Source organism: Macaca fascicularis, chromosome 11 (genome assembly GCF_037993035.2).
Source record: "Macaca fascicularis isolate 582-1 chromosome 11, T2T-MFA8v1.1".
Classification (NCBI taxonomy): Eukaryota; Metazoa; Chordata; class Mammalia; order Primates; family Cercopithecidae; genus Macaca; species Macaca fascicularis.
Window position 1 is genome coordinate 26,611,551 of NC_088385.1, and position 19,459 is coordinate 26,631,009.

General features: G+C 34.6%; 1 protein-coding gene across 31 annotated transcripts in view; it reads right to left on the reverse strand.

Annotated features, from left to right (window-relative positions):
* SOX5 (SRY-box transcription factor 5) overlaps positions 1–19,459 on the reverse strand; it is a 1,031,820-nt gene that overhangs the window by 361,163 nt on the left and 651,198 nt on the right. For 19 of the 31 annotated variants that reach the window (XM_065523881.2, XM_074006398.1, XM_065523878.2 and 16 more), the window contains one exon: positions 1,575–1,806. In XM_065523881.2, the coding sequence (XP_065379953.1) occupies positions 1,575–1,805 (231 nt within the window). In that variant the 5' untranslated portion in view covers position 1,806. The remainder of the gene's footprint in view (positions 1–1,574; positions 1,807–19,459) is intronic. The other 12 variants (XM_074006410.1, XM_074006408.1, XM_074006405.1 and 9 more) reach the window with 1 other exon arrangement.

Genomic DNA, 19,459 nt, shown 5'->3' on the forward strand with positions numbered 1-19,459 from the left:
TGGAAAAATCTTGGCATTGTCAAATGCCCAAAGAAATCTTGACCTATGAGGCTGAAATGTTGAATGGGAATATTTAAATCTAATATGAAAATCAAAGTATTAATCTATTACACAGCTCTCAGAAGATATCTGATTCTTCTTGATTTAATTCCACATGCAGTAATTCAAAATCACGAACAAGTGGACATATTTCAGTTCTAAGCATATTTATGACAGGCAATAATTTCCTGGAGGAAAAATAAGATTTAGCAGAATCAGAGCTGTCTTTAAAGGTATAAGAATGTAAGGTAAAATATATTTTTGTCGGTGTAATTCAGGTTCAAATTAACAACACTAACATCCGTAAAGTAGAAAAGGTGGAATGATCACAAAAATGTGACATCCACCCAAGCAGCCATGTTGAAAAGGTGAGGGTGCCTTTAATGGTAGGTAAGTGCCCTGCCACCTCCTTAACGTTATGATTCTATGTATTTAAGTTGCTAAGAAGGACCACAATGACTTATTTGTGTTTGTGTGTGCTGTTTAAGCTGCAGCCAGAGATGCTACGCTGGCTTCTTTCCTCTCATCCACGAAGTCCTGGTTTCCTAATTTTCTTTTCTTTTTCTTTTTTTTTTTTTTGAGATGGAGTCTCGCTCTGTCGCCCAGGCTGGAGTGCACTGGCCGGATCTCAGCTCACTGCAAGCTCCGCCTCCCGGGTTTACACCATTCTCCTGCCTCAGCCTCCCGAGTAGCTGGGACTACAGGCGCCCGCCACCTCGCCCGGCTAGTTTTTTTGTATTTTTTTTTTAGTAGAGACGGGGTTTCACTGTGTTAGCCAGGGTGGTCTCGATCTCCTGACCTTGTGATCCGCTCGTCTCGGCCTCCCAAAGTGCTGGGATTACAGGCTTGAGCCACCGCGCCCGGCCCCTAATTTTCTACAGTGATCCAGACCCCAAGATAAGAGGTCAGAGGATTTACCCAGAGTTGCATATTCCAGAATAGGATGCAAAAAACAATTAGTGAATTAACAAAACAACAGTGTGAATAGGCCTGAGTTAGAAATTAGCGCAGTCATATTAGAAAACTATACTCTCTATGAAATATATTCTTCTATGAAATTCCAAGTACTGTTAAGGAATATTACAGAATCCAATCTTGGCAAAGCAACAAATAGTAAAACACTGATTTATCATGGTGGAAATGTTGAAACTATGTTCATTGTAACTCTATCAGAAAAAAAAAAACAAAACAAAACAACTTTTATTAGAAAAATGATGACACCAAATTTTCAGGCTGAATAATTTTAAATATCTTACTTTAACATTATTTTTATATTTCGTATGTTTTTTCCCTCTAATTAAATTGCAAGTGTCTCAAATGCAAGAAGTCTTGAAAAATACAAAAGACACAGAAAACAGCATATCTTATGCTGCTTATTGGAACAAATTTAAAGAATTCTAAGATGCCAGGGGTGAATCTTGTGCATGGCTTATTAAGTAGATGTTAATTATAAAGCAAAGGACTGAGGCCAAACTATTAGAGGAGTAGACTGGTCAAAAAGTGAGTGTAGGCACAATAAACCATGAGAAACCTACCATTGTATTGTGCTGAGAAGTGGGAGTCCTATGGCCACAAGTCTCTTGCGTCAGCAGAGAAACTGGCTGAAATTCCTCAGAGTGAGGCTTGTTGGGAAAACTCACATGCAAGGGAAGGTGAAAGGCTGGGAGCCCGTCACTCTCCTCTTCTTCCACTTTCTGTCTGCTTGTCACCATGGCTACCTCTCCATCTGCTTCCCCATACGGAGAGGCTGGTCGCTTGGAAGACATCCTGGAAGGAACAAAAGAGGAGAAAATAATGAAACCTCCACATAAATCCTTAATGCCGTCATTGTGTGGTTAGGGGCCATTGTAACAGAAATGCCTTTTTGTGCTAGCAGAGAGCAGGAAACCATCCAAATACCACTGCAAAGCACACACAATCAGAAACAATGGCCAAGCAGGTAGCAACAGAACAGTGCTTGTTTGTTGTGAGAATAATACACTAATATAGCACTCTCTTGTATTCTGGCTTCTTAAACAAGAGAATTCACCTAAGAACACTGCATAATGAAAGACCATTCCATTTTAGAGGAAAGAAAAATACCCATCTAGTTTTACACTCTGATAGACCTTATTGAAGACAGAACATCTATGAATAGCAAATACTGTTGGCAGTTTAAAAGAAGAGAAATAACTAAGATTTCTTTCATCAAAAAATAGACTGAATATAAAAATGATTGCCATTAAAACAAATCTGCATTTTATTGAAAGTAAGATTATTGTAAAATGTAGAAATATTGGTTATAAGCTAACCTCAGAGCAACTGACTGAAAGTTTAATATTTGTTTAAAGCTTATTATGGATTGAATAAATTTTACAATCACTGTTAATCTTAAAACATTTCATCTCTCCAAATTACCCAATTTGGGCATTTAGTTATAATAACAAAGTTGCAAGGTAGTAAAAGAAAAGGTGAGAATATTCAAATATTTCAATTCTATTTTCACAACTCCATGAATGATTTAGATGTGAATAATTCTGACTTATTTATCCTTAGGATACTTAAATAAAATAAAAAAAAAATCCAAAGGAGGATATTTTGTTTTGATGAGCTAAAGCCTACATGAAAATGAGCTTAGATAATTGAACAAGAATTAAACATTTTCTTTGTACTTGAGTCTGATTCAGAATATTACCAGAGGTTAAAAATATGTGGCAAATATTTTAAATAGAAAATTCCTTGTCCTTTCATTAAATTATTTCTATAGAAATAAAGTCAAGTTAAAATATTTAATTTAAAAAACTTTCTTGTAGTATTTCAACTTAATCTGACCTTGAAAAAGCTGTTATTTTTTGTTCAACAAAGAGTGTTTACAAAATCATTCATTCTTATTCTAGACCAGTGAGATGGGAGGCAGGGAAGTATTTACTAACTGCCACAACACTTCCTTCATATAGATCACTGATTTTTAAATTTAAAATGTGTTCCCCAAAATGCCTCTAATCATTGCTGAATAATATTATTTTTAGTGTTAGAAGTTTCAAAAGAAAAAATGCATTCAAGTACAGGAGATATGCTATTAAAAATATTAGGACAGTAGAAAAATATAAGGGCTTTACAATCAGACAAGTCAGAATGAAAATACTGATTCTGTCACTTACTGAGACTTAATTTCTCTATCTCAACTTACTTATCTTTAAGGTGAAAAACATCCACTTGTAAGGCTTTTTGAAAATGGACTATGTACCATGTGAAAAATAACTAGTGTATTATTTAGGACAGAATACACACTCAATAAATCATAGCCCCTGTTTATTTAACAAACTAAAACTACAGTGTGCCCCATCCACCCTCAAAAAACAAAAACACTCAAACATGAGGAAAAGAAATTGCCTAATAAAGGGTTTCACTATAAAATCAACATAAAATAGAAAGTTTCCCTTTAGAGAAATGCTCCCTGGCCAGCAATACTTAACAGTAAACCGATCAGATGTTATAGCAAGTGTTCAAAACAAAATCTTAACAGTACAGGTGTTGATCAGCCAAAGAAACAGATAAAGAGGAGGAAATAGGGGCAGCTACCATGTCAGCATTGTCTAAAGGAGAAGTAGATTTGGATACCACATTTCAAGTAATTTTAACTATTTCCAATCCCGCGAACAAGGCCTATTGCAAGTATATACTCTATATACTCTAAGTATGGAGAAGTATGTGAGGAGCTAGAGTTAACAAAGCCAGAATAGTTCTAGTTTAATTGGCAATACCAATTCACACACTAAATTGATATATTATTAAACATCATAACCCATGAACACTAGAGATATTTAATTCTCACTGTTCTGACTCCATGTTCTCCAGGCAAACTTCTGATTCTCATGTAAAGAGTTTGTGGACAGAACAGGCTTAAAATGTTTGAGGTCTTTGTGAAGTGATTTATTAAACTAATAAAGAAACTTTTAATTATTTCTTAGTTTTGCATGTAGCTTGACTATAAGGAGATTACGCCTTTGTTATACAAACCTTAGCATTTGTGGTCTGAGTGGGCATTATCATTCTTACTGGAATTAATATATTGGTATTCTGGTGTCTGCCTCAGCCTCATATGCAGTCTCTCAATGTCTAAAAACTCTAGTCTGTTGACAAGAGCCAGTTTCTGAGTCATCAAAGCAGAAAGCAAGATCAGCTAGCCTTTCCTAAGTTAATACAATTCTATGACCTTCAGAACCATGAACTTTCTGTTGATTTCTACTTTATTCATATCATTATTAACATCAGTTATGAAAACGGAAAGTCCAAAAGTAGACATAGGTTGTTAAGGTAGACAGACAAGACATTGAGAGTTTTATCAAAACTTCTGGTTATTTCAGAACCTAAATTAACTTTCTATTTAACTGGGTAAGTATTCTCTATATATAGCATTCTGGAGAGCAAAAAGGTTAAGGTTTATAACACTGAACATGAAATAGTCATGATGCCAGAAGGCAAACTGGTCCTAGAATGTCACATATTTCATGCTTATTTCAATTCCATTTTCAGAGTGTTACTGAATGTTCTTAATGCATTGGACTTGAACGTATTTTTAATTCAGGTAAAAGATTGCTTAAAGATTTGTTAAATTGTTATAATAAAAGCAACCATGGTTATATTTCAATGATAGGCTACTAACTCAGAAAAGTAAACTATATAACAAATTACATATAGATATATGAATCTCTTGGTTGTATTATTCATGTTTACTATGACCCATAGTACTTCTAAAAATATTGACAACAAAATCACCAATAACATCAGATTCTTAAATTTTTGTCCATCTATCAAAGTGTTTCATCTTGGGCAGAAAAAAGTCTCATTAAGAAGTCACCACAGGCCAGGTGCAGGGGCTTATGCCTATAATCCCAGCACTTTGGGAGGCCAATGCAGGCGGATCACATGAGGTCAGGAGTTCCAGATCAGCCTGATCAACATGGAGAAACTCCATCTCTACTAAAAATACAAAATTAGCCGGGCATGGTGGCGCATGCCTGTAATCCCAGCTACTTAGGAGGCTGAGACAGGAGAATCACTTGAACCTGGGAGGCAGAGGTTGCAGTGAGCCGAGATCACACCATCGCATCCAGCCTGGGCAACAACAGCGAAACTCCGTCTCAAGAAAAAAAAAAAAAAAAAGAAGGCACCACAAGTTTGCATATATTGTTCCTCTGAGATATATAGCTTATACTATATGACTTACACTAACTACATATCTGTGTTGCAACTTGTAACAATGTGAGCATCTAGGCTGGTATATGCTCTTATCCTTTAGAGATGATTTTTGTCACTTCTGTGGCGCTAGACTTACCAATGAACAAAATTCAAAGAAACTGACATAAGACAGACAAATATAATCTAATGTGAAACTGCCTTGGGGAGCTATGATGACATAACACTGGTCTTATCTCACTTTGTGGTCAAAAAACTTTCTTGAAAGATATGACATCTAATTTTAAGGCACAAGCAAAATCTTCCAAATCATTAACAACTATTCGATGATCATCTACCATGTGCAAGACACTTATTTAATGGGAATAAAAAATGTATTTCTCAGCCTCTGGTTAAAGAAGCTTATGAGCTGGTTGAGAATATTTTAAATAAAAGAATAAATACTAATGAAAGAGAGTTCAGTCCAAAGGCCAAATGACATTATAGCTAAGTATCTGAGAGTTTCTTGAGGACCAGAGCATCCCTAAATGTCTCATAGAACTGTTGAACCAGTTGGCTCTCAAGGAAAAAGGAGAAATAAAAAGTCTTAGGATAAATAGAGAGGGAATTTCATATAGGAAGTAATAATAAAAGCAAAGATGCAGAGATACTTTTAGAAAGTATTATATAAACTTAGGGTTCAAGCTTACTTGAAAAAAAGAAGAGATTGAGGAATATGTATCAAATCCCAACTGTAGTCTGTAACACTCCTGGAATTGCTGAGTTACATGAACAAAATAAGATACATGCTTACTTGTAAAAAGTAACTTGCTTTTACAAGGAGTCTCCTTCCCTTTACTTCCCCTCGTAGCATTCTGCATAACTAAGCTACTCTTGATAAATGTGACAGTAAATATAAAACTACTGGGGTCTTTTGCTATTGGCTGAAGGCTCTCCAAGTGTCTTATAATCACTCTGCAAGTAGGTTATCCCCAATGTGTTCAGACATGGAAGGCAAACTTAGTGGTAGGGTAGAAGGTGTAAGGCTGCAACAGAAAGATAAAGCAGTGGTTCTAAACCTTTGCCTGCACATTGGAATTACCTGGAGAGGTTTAAAAAATACTGATCCCTGGGTCTTACCCTTAGAAATTCTGATGTTATTGGTTCTGGAGGGTGACTGGGTATCAGAAATTTTTAAAGTTCCCCAGTGATTTTAATATGCAGTCAATGTTGCAAATAATTTGGTAGTAGTAAAAATAATGTCCCCCAGACCAGGCGTGGTGGCTCATGCCTATAATCCCAGCACTTTGGGAGGTTGAGGTGGATGGATCATGAGGTCAGCCTGGCCAACATGGTAAAACCCCGTCTCTACTAAAATACAAAAAATCAGCTAGGTGTGGTGACACATGCCTGTAGTTCTAGCTACTCGGGAGGCTGAGTGAGGCAGGGGAATCGCTTGAACCAGGGAAGCCGAGGTTGCAGTGAGCCAAGATAGTGCCACTGCACTCCAGCTTGGCGACAGAGCAAGACCCTGCCTAAAAAGAAAAAAAAAAAGAAAAGAATAATGCCCCACAAACCAAGATGTCCAGGTCTTAATACCTTACATGTCAAAAGGGACTTTGCATGTGTAATTAAATTGAGTATTTTGACATCTGAACTAGGGAGATAATTCTGAATATTGTTGGTGGGTCCAAAGAAATCATAAACACCCTTATAAGAGGGAGAAGAAAAGTCAGAATCAGAGGCAGAGACCGGATGATACTATGCTACTGACTTTGAAGATGGAAGATGAGGCCATGAGCCAAGGAATGTAGGCAGCCTCTACAAGCTACAAATGCAATGGAACAGATCCCTTCCTAGAGCCTCTAGAAGAAATGTGGCCCTGACAACACCTTGATTGTAGGACTTCTGACCTCCAAAACTGTAAAAGAATAAATTCATATTTTTTAAGTAACTACATTTGTGATAATTTGATACAGCAGCAATAAAAAAAATATACCATTGATTTAAGCACTTCTTTTTCATAGTTGGTATTTTAATCAGTCTGGAATCCTCCTACCCTAGACATATACTTGCCTTCTTCCTCTCTTCATTTAGTTTTCTGCTCAAACATTATTTCTTCAGTAAGGCCTTCCTTGGTCATTTGTCCTAAACCTGTACTCCATTCCATTCTTAGTCCTTACCCCATTTTGTTCACAGCCTTTATAATCACTTAATACATTTTATACTTATTTGTTTACAGTCAATCTCTCCCACTATAAGATCCATGTAGGCAGACTATATTTTTGTTCACAGCTACTTGCCCAGTACTTAGACCCTTTCTGAAAATAACAGTCTTTCAGTATACATGTTACATGAATAGCTACTAACTAAAACCAGCAACCCTCTGATTATGCCCTACCTATGTATAGCTTTAAGATTTAATCTTACAGGACAAATATGCTTCGAATATGTCTCGGTATTGTCAGAAATAAGAAAACAGAGTTCAATAATAGTATTCTTCTTTTTAATAATTTCAACATAAAGGAATTGGTAAGCTCTGTATAATAATGTTTTTTGAAAACTTGTGAAAAATAGTATAGCTCTGGTTAAAAATATTATATTTAACACGTCTAAGTAAAAGATTATAAGAGTTAAGTAAGTTTACCAATAAACACTACATAGTCAATTACTAATAGACTTATTACTGAGGTATCACCTACTTACTGAAAAAAACTTTAAAAAAACTTTAAGGAAATGTTCTTTGGTACAATTATTCTGGAAAATGACATATACAGAGTTAAAGATATTCTGCATTTGGAACATTATAAGATGAAAGACTCAGAATAGGAATTGCTTTCCTTATATAGTAGATTCTTTTTTAAAGTTTCTTTCTTTAAATATTTTAACCTTTGACTAGATAATACATAAATTAAAATCCTAGGATGCAGTGCCTTCTACTGGTTGTTCTTTTGGCATGATAATATTATTTATCTTCAAGTTTGCAGTTATATACAAAAAAATTGCAAAAATAAATATCTAGAAAGAGGAAACTCAAATTCCAGTTCTTCTACAAAGCCATCCCTTCTTACCACCATGGCAGAAGCACCACTGTCCAATCTCAGACTATATCATCAACGTTTTCAGTTGCATGCATAAAAGAATTAAACATTTTTTATTAGTATACACAGTATCTGAAACTACAAGAGAACCATCTGGAAAACAAAAATGTCATTTTAATTTCTTCAATTCCCGTATCATGTAGCATGTCTTTCATGTAAAATTTTTTCAAATACAGTTCTGTTTTTGACTATTTCACTTTATGTCACCAAAATTAATGTGAAGGATGGGACTTTACGTGTATGATAAAGGCCTTTCCAAATTGCTCTGCATTTGTTTTCCCAAATATTCTAATCCTCTACACCAAATGAGACACAATTAATAATAGGGCAGTATAATTCTTAGCACAAAGTTGGCAATGCATTTCTTTTATGAATAAATTAATGAATTGAATGAGTCCCTATTTTGTGCCAAGCAAGTTACCTTTGTGTTATAAATAAAACAGGCAATTTAGAGATGATGACCCTTCTGCTTTACCTTTAAGGAAGTTAGAGTTTCGATGGAAATAGGAACTATATACCTACTCATCCATTTATACACACATTCATTCATTAGTGGAAAAACATTCAGTGAAAAATGCTATGTGCCTGTTAGACAGCAACATAATTAATAAATCAAGAAAGAATATTGTAAGGTGAATGCCTTTTTAAAAATATGAGTGCTACAGGAGATAGACAGACAGATAATAGATGATATCTCACTAATCAGAAAAAGCTTCCCAGAAAATAGAATAATTCAACAGGGTAATGAAGAATGGGTCAGACACAGAGGGCTCGGTGTGGTTGCTCAATCCTTTATTCTAGCACTTTGGGAGACCAAGGCAGGAAGATTCCTTGAGCCCTGGAATATGACACCAGCCTGCAAAACTGGGAGACTCTGTCTCTACAAAATAATTACAAAATTAGCCGGGCATGATGGCCTGTGCCTGTAGTCGAGCAACTCGGGAGGCTGAGGTGGGAGGACTGCTTGAGCCCAGGGGAGCAAGGCTGCAGTGAGCTATGACAGTGCTCCTGCATGACAACCTGGGCAATAAAGTTGAGACCCTGTCTCAAAGAATTAGTTTAATTAAAAATATTTAATAGATTGCACCTTCTTAAGGGAACACTGAAGATGGATATGCAAAGCAAAACAAAAATTGGCAATTCAAAGAGAATAATACATTCCTGGAAGTTATGTGTCTTAAGTTTTTTGAGTAGCAAGACTATTTGTTCAGGACATTTACTTGTCTGGTTCCTTTTGTAATTAAGGTTGTTGTGAAAAGACTAATCAATATTAGGAATTAAACTTTACTGTGTATTAAAGATTCTTTCACAATAGAATGTTACTTATCCAATATAGCAAATCAAAACATACGTTGAGCTTGGATAGAAAGGTTTCTAATTCAAATGAATGAAACAACAAACACTTTTATTTGATGTATAAACAGAATTACACAAACTTAGCATATCACTGTAATAAGAAAAAATTCAGTTTCATTACCTTTATCTCTGAATTTCAATTATTATTATATCTTATAGTTCACACTTTCCTTTTCCCTCTTACATGTTTTGAACATCTTTATTTTTCTAAGTTGAGAGTTTACTCTGAGCATTCTGTGTCAATTTTTATAACCAAGTCTTTCATATATAATATTCAGAAGTCTTTTAAATAGAAAATTTATTTAAGGTAAACACGCAGTCTTTCAAACTTCTATACCATTTTTCTTCTCTTTTCTCTAAATCTTCTTTGCCATCAGTTTCTGATATAGAACATGCCAATCTCCATACTTCTCTACCCATTTCTTCCCACATACAAAGATCTCATTCATTATACTGTTATTTAGCGGCATGAACAAGTTCATCAGGTCCTGGCATAAAATATAAATTGAAGTAGAAACACAAATTTCAAAGAAATATAGAAACAGACAACATAGAATAATAAAAAAGATAAACTTCCTTGTAATCTTTACTGTGTATTTCACCAGAGTGGAGATCAACAAAATTTACCGTAACATGTAAATCTAAAATCAAAACTACTTTTGAGCTATATTTACTTATGAATAAATTAATATTCTGTTTTTAAATATAATCTGAGTTTATACAAAATCTTCTATTACACGTTACAAAAGTTCAAACTATTTAAAAACATGTTCATCAAAAATGTGGTCAACAACTTTTGAAGTGATCTTCATCAAGGTTGCCTCCTATGTTTAGCTTGCCACATGTTTAGTTTCTGAGACGTTCTCTGCATTGAGATTAAGTACTTCATTACACCTTTCCTTCTTTCTGACAAGAAGAGCACCACTTTTCCCTTCTTCCCCACCTTTTTGCTGTTCTCTTTGCTAGCATCACTAGCAAAGTAGCATCACTACTTTTACCAAATAGTTTTTCCCAGCCTCTTCCATGCCACCAAAGTCAGAGAGGGAGGGGAGGACAAGATGCGCAAAACAATAGAAAGGCACAAAGTTCTCCCAGGAAATGGTATAAAATGAAAAAGAAAAAAAGCAAGTTGAAGATCAATAAGGAAAGTCTCAGAAATAGAATCTGATTCTTGTCATCATCGGAAAGAAATGAGTGCTTCTTTACTACTAGTTGGACACAGAGTATTTTAAAAGTTTTTGAAATAATGTACCTAAAGTGAGCAGGAAAACTAACTATAAAATGTCCATTTTTGTTCTGTTAACTCCACTTCTACTGTTCTATCCTTTTCTAAACAGGGAGACAAACATTTGAAAACAGTTTATGGCAGCCAAATTCCATCCTACAGTGATTCAGAAATCACAATTCAGCTCTTCCTTTGCTCCTTTGTTTTCTTACTGTTTCACTAATAACTGTAAATCACTAAAATTTTACTCCAAAATTAGGCTTTGTCTTACTGGCTGGAGACACCCAGAAAACGTTCCAGTCAGAAGACTGTTTTATTACGAGTAACATAGTTGGGCTAGGGGGTAGAAATTTATCTAAACAAGTATATCTGTCAGCTAAAATGACTTTCTGTTTCATTACATTATTTTGATATTAATCCATGCTTACTATGTCCCTAAAGTAACAGTAGTCCTGATAAATAAAACAGAGGAAAAAATATTTAATTAAACTCCACTGAAATCATTTTATAATGTTTAATACTTGAAAAAGATTAATTAATGGTGATACATACAGCAAAACTGAAGGAAAACTAGTTTATGGGAACTTTTATGACTCCTATGTACAAATTCACTTTCATTAAAAAGAAGTAGTAAGTGTTTTAACATAATTCTATATTGTTTTGAAAAAAATTACAATACTTTTCTCATGATTTACAAGAAAGAGTATGGCAATAAGCACGTTCTACTTAAAATTTTGCCGAACTTTACCTTGGATCATTAAAAATTGTAATAATTTTATTTCCTTATCTCAAAAACAGAAACACCTTTATTTGAGATAAAACATTTGATCACAGAATCTCTCTAATCATCAAAGATACTAAATTTCAATCAAGTCACCTTGAAGAAAAATAATAGAAATGATTAAGACTTTTAAGTATTGAAGATAAATTTCTTTTAAGTTGTAGATAAAATGACCACACACATAACTTTGGGAGAAAACAACGAAGTCCAATAAGAGCATTTTGTTGTAAATTATTTAATTCATGTATTGTTACACATTTGTCATTAATCGCAAACTGAAAAATATGTTTAACCTTCAGCCATCTACAGGTTAAAAATGTCAAAAGTCCTTTTGTTCCATTTATCTATAAATTACTTAGAATAATCTAGCCTTAAGATCTGTGATTCTGTAACTTTTTATTTCTAGTTAGAGAATGTATACTTTTTACGGAAATAAAAAGCTTTTTCCATTTGAGCATGGGTTTTGCCTTTCTGACAGCTCTAAGTCCACAGGATGTGGAGGGATGATTTAAATTTTACATCAAAATTGTGACTGCAGTAGACTTTTTCCCCCCTTCTCAAGGGAGGCATTGTTCTTGCCTTTCCATAACCAGGCGTGACAGCGCCAGACTGGAGTCATACGGCTGGTCTCTGAGTCAGCGTGAAAGTGCTCACCTCCTGAGTTTCCCCAGATGCTAGGCTCCTTGTGTGTCTGAACGCTAAGCAGAGTAGCCACATACCCCATTCCTGGGACAGACACAGGATTGTGGGGAAGAATCTAGAGATTAGTAAAAACTATCTCTTCCGATAGAGGCTGTAAAAATCTTTTATTAATACTATGAAGTACTACAAAACAAAGCCCCATATTTAATGTAAGTACAATTGTTTCCGACCCAAAAGTTCAGAGAATTGATTAACAAATTGATTAATGAGGAATACTGTGCTTCCGGGTTAAGGCAATAAAGACAGTATTAAAAATCAGAAGCTTTTTGGATTTTTCGGAGACATATGGTTGCCATATGTATAAATTTTAGGTTATAGACAGCCGAATAGACAGCAAAAAATACTATGTGAAATGCTTATCCATTCTCAGTATCTCTAATAAGGTATCTTTAAAAATTATCTGCAGAATCCTTGCTACAGGGACAATGTTTTCTGCTTTCTGTCAGAACAACTGCGAGTGAAAAAGGAATTAATTCCATTTCTATTGTTCTATCCTTGAATAAACCTGTCAGGCCTAAGTTTGGGAGGTGTCTCTGTCTTGTTTATATATGCAACCATGTGTGTGCATGTGTGTATGTGTGCACACGTGCGTGCAGAAAGAGAGAGACAAAAAGAGGAATTAGAGGAAGAGGAGGAAGAAGACAAGGAGGAGGAGAAGCAGAAGGAAGAGAAACTTTACTATCTAATGATATGTTAATGAACATTAATATTCTTTTTTTTTTTCTTATGGAGCCCCTCTAGTAAGGATTGGACCACACTAATCACGATCTGATGCTAACAACTTTCAATAATATATAATTCAAAACTATTTGAAAGTTTTGTATATTTTAAAGGAAAATAGAAGTAGAAAAAAACTCCTTCCAATTTGTTAACCCATGAAAAGGAAACCCAAATGATATGTAATTCCTGAATATTACTACTACATTCAGTATTACTAATTTGTTAGTAATACCAGTTAATTTTTTCATATTATCCTTATGAGGATGTATTAATGTCTACAATAGATCACAAATGTGTATATGTGAGAATGTTTGTAATAATGTGTAAAAACAGTTCACCATATTCACCATATTCATCATGCAAGAAGATGGATGTTCATTTATGGATAACACTGCTCAGGTGAGGTACACAAGCAAAAAAAAAAAAAAAAAAAAAAAACTTTTCAAGTAGGAAAGAATATCTATTCAGGCTTTATAATACTGAGTCCTCTATAAAAAATCATTTCACTTGTTTTAACGACTTGGTCATTTTGACCCCTTCAGGACTTTACAGTATTGCAATGGCAGAACTGCAAATAGGATATACAATTTTATTTTCCAAAGTAATATCCTTAGGTATGTATTTTGAGCATCTTCCCTGACTTCTTAATCTGGGATTCTTCCTGTTAAAGTGCCCATCCCCACTCTTGCTCTCTCCCTCCCATCTCACATTACTGGCTAAGTCTAAATAAATAGCAAATTGTTCCATAATCAAAAGTGACTTATTCTTAGCATGGCCTACGTCTTGAAATAAAATCTGTGGCATGTTTAATTTATTTAGGATCTAATAATGATGACAAAAATAATTAAGTAACCAGTCTAGTTTTAATTTCTTTTGTTTTCAAAGGTCATTGTGAAATCAAGCAAGTTAAGCCGTCTAAAGAAAACCTCTAGAGAATGCTTCCCCCCAGCAGAAATGAGAGAGGCCCACAGCTAAAATGAGGACTGAACATCAGCATCAGATTTGTTGAAAACTGACTGTCTAAGTAGTCCAATGAAGAGAAATATTATGACCCCCTACCCTCTTTGGAATCCAAATAACCCTGACAAGGAATAGTTTATATATTGCTACATTCTGGCCAATTTAGGGGGCTCACTCTTCCTTTCCATGCCCCATACAGACTTGGTTACAGCCTGTTTCTACAACAGCTGTTGAAAATGTACAAAGTAGAAAATATTTATGTTATATTCAAAATAGACAGCAAGGAACGTATATACAGTGCACAAATCTTTTCTCAAACAACAGCTTCTGATGTGAGAGACAGGCATGCTAGACAAAGACAAATTTTCTGAACTTCTCAGCAAAAATAAAGAATATGCCATCCTAATTAGGAAAAGTCCAAAAGTAAGGGTGCAGTGCCAAAGACGATGAGCATCTATCAACCCAAACTCCAAAACAGCGGGATGCAGCTATGGTTGATGTTATAAGAATGCTGAGCCTCTTCATTGGCTCCTTTCATGCCAAAGCTCCTTTGCTTGGATGAATATGAATTAAATCCATAAGCTTTCCTATTTTTCTAGCTTGACCTCTAAACTCATTTTATGTCTTAACTGTTTATCTTCTTTCCCCATTAATCTTTCTAGTTTTAGCACATGCCCTGTTGTTTTTAGGAAAAAAAAAAAGAAAAAAAAAAAAGCTTAAAAGCACGGTTCATACTGCTACTGTGGGCAAGTCAGGAATGCTAACCCCCAAAATAAAAATTCAAAGGTTATGGTATACACTGCAGAGAAGAAAATCATCAAACTCCAGCAATGGTATGACAAGTATAAACACACAATAAGATCCCAGTACAAGATTTGCATTGTATTTCAAACAGGGCTAACAGTAATATTACTATTAAGTTCCCATTTGTTCATACTTTAAAAGTATGTCATAGAGATAAGCCTTTTGAAATAAATAGCTTTTCCTATATTCTTTCTCTTTTCAATCAGTTCTATGCCTTGGCACATACAATGGAGGTGTTTTCTGAAACACTGTAATTATAACATGAATATCTAGTTTTAGATGGTAATATAACTGAGTTCATTCTCATCATTTGTTAGAGTATAGCCGATAAGAAATTTTACTGATTAACACAATCAATTTACCCATATCACCACAAAATCTGTCAGTACAAAAGTTAAAACAAAAATTTTAAAAGTGTTCACCTTACAAATCTGTAAAACAAAAACTTAATAAAAGCAAAACCTTCAAGCTGGAATCTTGCATTTCAGTACAGTATTTACCATTTACCATTTATAGGTACTCAGTCTGCCATCTTTTCTGCTGTTCTCTACTGTTTCCCCCAAAGCTTAACAAAGGCCCAGCTGTATAAACCAGTCCTGTCAAAGAACATAGTTAAGGGATGGATAAAACAGGGAGGGGTGTCTAACATGCTGACCACTGTCTGAGCTTATGAGGATAAAGGAGCCTTGATGGAGAAAAGTAATCATCCATTGCTGTTTTCTTTTTTTTTAACCTCATTACCACATGCTAGAACATTTTTTTTTCCACTACCCAAACACCCCCATTCCAATCCCCGACAACTGAAAGACCTTTGTGTTCCAAAGGGGACCGAATCCACCCCAACCTCTACTTCCATCCTCTTTTTTTTGTTTGTTTTTTGTTTTTTGCTGCTGGCAAGTTTATGGAGGCATGATCATTTAAAGACCTCTCAAAATACTGGTTTCCTCTCCATCACACCATCCACGCACGGTTCCCTGAAAACATTTTTAAAGCCTATATAAACTTACTTGCTTTGGATTCCTTTTTTACTAAAATATTATCAACAACTTTTGATTTCAAGATAGTTATTTATGCTAAGGACTCTAGAAAATGAAACATGCCTTTAAAAGATACTAAAGCATATATAATAGAGGTAGAATGAGTGCTGAAATATAGGATATATAAATTATATTTTAAAGAATGTGTTTCTTACAGAATATGTATTTCAAAGGGAGTTGGCTAAGTGCTTACTCAAAGTGTGTAGCAACTGTGAGATATGATTCTGAAATTTGAAGGAAAGTTAGGCTAATCTAATTAATCCTTTCAAAATCCTAGCTCTCATGTGTCCAAGAACATCAAACCATGTGGAAGATTTCCCGCAGATTTAAATACGCATTTCCTATTTTCAAGTTTGTCATTCTTACATTCTATGCTGACATTATTTATAAAGGACTAAAGCCTAATCCCCACAAAGATAGCTACCATAACTGTATTAGTTAGTAAGCAAAACACAATAAATGTCCAAGGAAATCCCTGGGCAAGAGCCACCAGACCTATATGGAGAGAACTGTATCATCTGTTAAGTTAGTTCTATTTCAGGGTTTCTTTTGAGGTTGGGACAAATATTTGAACATTATTAAATCCTCTATTTATCCAAAGACTGCTGCAGCTGCAGTGTAAGTCTTCTTCATACTGTCCTCTCAGTGATCTAAAGGGATTGTCCTTTTTTAAATGGGGTAAAATGTGATTTCTTCCCCAATCTGTATATTTTTCTATTCAACATAAAATGTGTATTTGTAACACAAAACAGAGTCTCCACAGAGTAAACTATTATCTATAGTTGCTTTCAGATCCACCTCTTCACAACATTCATGGCTGGTTTAGCGACAATAGCAACAGCTACTCTTATTCTAACTTGCTTCATGCAGTAGCCCATTTTCAGAAGTAATTGAGTAGTTTACCTCCTAGTATTTTTTCTTATGAAATAGATATTTTATTTCAAAGTATATAAAAAATAATACTTTCCAATGTCATATTCAAATCATAGTACAGAAGTGAAATACAGAAGAAAAACAAGAAAATTCCATTGCAAAAGGGAACAATGTTTAAACTCACCTTCTTACCAACATAAACTTCTCACCTTGCCTTTCCTTACAATATTACTTAACTTCCCAGAAATACATGTGGATAATCTATCCAATACTTACAAAACACAGCAAAACGTTATTTTGAAAAATAAAACTAAACCACTAAAAAAGACAACATTCTGTGACATCTCAAGAGATGTTAGATATTAATTAAAATGATCACTAAATATAAGCCAAATTTTTTCAATTTCAATATATTTCCCAGAGAGTCAATTTTGTTTATACTACAGCATGTCTTCATGTTAACAAACTTACAGAAATGAACAGCGGAACCTTAAATCTGCTCAAACTTGTTATTCTGTTTTTCTTCCATGTCTTTGCATTTTTGTTACTGTAAATGACTTATTAATAATAACATGCAATTATTAAAACCTCTCTGGAAATGTTTTTTTTAATGATGTATACCTTTTATTCCTTATAGTTCCTTGTAGAGCAGTAAGAATAGTAATGTGAGAGAGACCTAAAGATAGGTTCTAGTACATATTCATGAACTTTGGGTTCAAAGTAGTTTGAATGACTCCCACTAATTATGCATTGATGAGTGCCAGTGACTGTGCTAGGTGCTTTCCATGTATTATTTCTGGTCACCAAAACAACACATTATTGGACCATAGACATAAATGTAAGAGCTAAAACCATAAACCACTTAGAAGGAAATACAGAAGAACATCTTCGTGGCCTTGGGTTAGGCAATGGTTTGCTAGATTCGACACCAAACACACAAGTGACAAAGGAAAAAAACAGATAAATTGGACTTCATTAAAATTAAAAACGTTTGCACTGAATATGATGCTAACAATAAAGTGAAAAGACAATCCAAAGAATGGGGGAAAATACTTGAAAATATGTATCTGGTAAGAGAACTGCATCCAGAATTTATAAAGAATCTTGATAATTTAAATATAAATATATATGTACATATTTATATACATGGAATTATTGTACAACACTTATAATAAAAAGATAATCCATTTTTAAAATGAGAAAAAGATCTGAATACACATTTCTCCCAAGAAGATATACAAATGGTCAATAAGCACATAAGAAGATGCTCAACAGCATCAGTCATCAAGGAAATGCAAACCAAAACCACAATAAGATGTCACTGCACATCTGCTAGAATGGCTAAAATAAAAAGGACAGACAATAACAAATGTTGGAGAAGATGTGGAGAAATTGGAACCATCAAAGATTGCTGTTAGGAATGTAAAACAGCGCAGTCACTTTCAAAAACAGTTTGCAGTTTCTAAAGAGTTACCATATGACCTAGCAATTCCCCTCCTTGGTAAATACCCAAGACAATTGAAAACATATGTCCATGCGAAAACTTGTACACAAAGGTACATAACAACATTATTCATAATAGCCAAAAAGTGGAAACAGACCAAGGATCTGTTACATGATGAACGAAAAAACAATACATGCCATATCCATACAATGGAACATGATTCAATAATAAAAAGGAATGAAGTACTGATACATGCTACAAAACTGATGAACCTTGAAAACATGCCAAGTCAAAGAAGCCACTCACAAAGGACTACGTATTCTAAGATTCCATTTATATGCAACGTCCAGAATAGAAACATTTGTATAGAAAGTAGATTGGTGGTTGTCTAGGGCAGGGTATGGGGGTGGGGAGGGGAAATGGGGAACGACTGCTAATAGTCACAAGATGTCTTTTAAAGTAACGAAAATATTCTAAATAGATTGTGGTGATGATTGCACAATTCTGAAAATTCTAAAATCCACTGAATTATACATTAAGTGGGTAAATTTTATAGTACTGAATTATATTTCAATAAAGCAGTATGCTTTAAAACTATAAAACACACATTATCGCCTCCATTCTACTGATAGAAACTAGCTCAGAGATGTTACCTAAGATGACAAGGCCTCACAGTTAGAAAGTGGCTGAACTAGAATTTGGAGCTAGACCTGCTCCAAATATTATCACATTTTCCATTAATTAAAAGCCAAATACAAAATATTTTTATGAAAGAACTTAAATAAATGCTTTAAATTGGATTTTTCCCCAAAGAATCAAAAATAGATTTCTCATTTCTATTGCTTTTATTTGAATACAAGCTTTTGTTGAACATTGTTATTGCATCTACGTTAGACACATGTTTTTTCTTCTTTTTTTTAGCTCCTTCTCTCTTTGCCACATTAACTTTTTACACTCCTGATAGGCAAATATTTGATGACTGTTCTAAAAGAAAGCACTCAATAGGCCGGGCGCAGTGGCTCACACCTGTAATCCCAGCCCTTTGGGAGACCGAGGCAGGAGGATCACGAGGTCAGGAGTTCGAGACCGGCCTGGCCAACATGGTGAAACCCCGTCTCTACTAAAAATACAAAAATTAGCCAGGTGTGGTGGCATCTGCCCATAATTCCAGCTACTCGAGAGTCTAAGGCAGGAGAATCTCTTGAAACTGGAAGGTGGAGGTGAGATTGTATCACTGTACCCCAGCCTGGGCAACAAGAA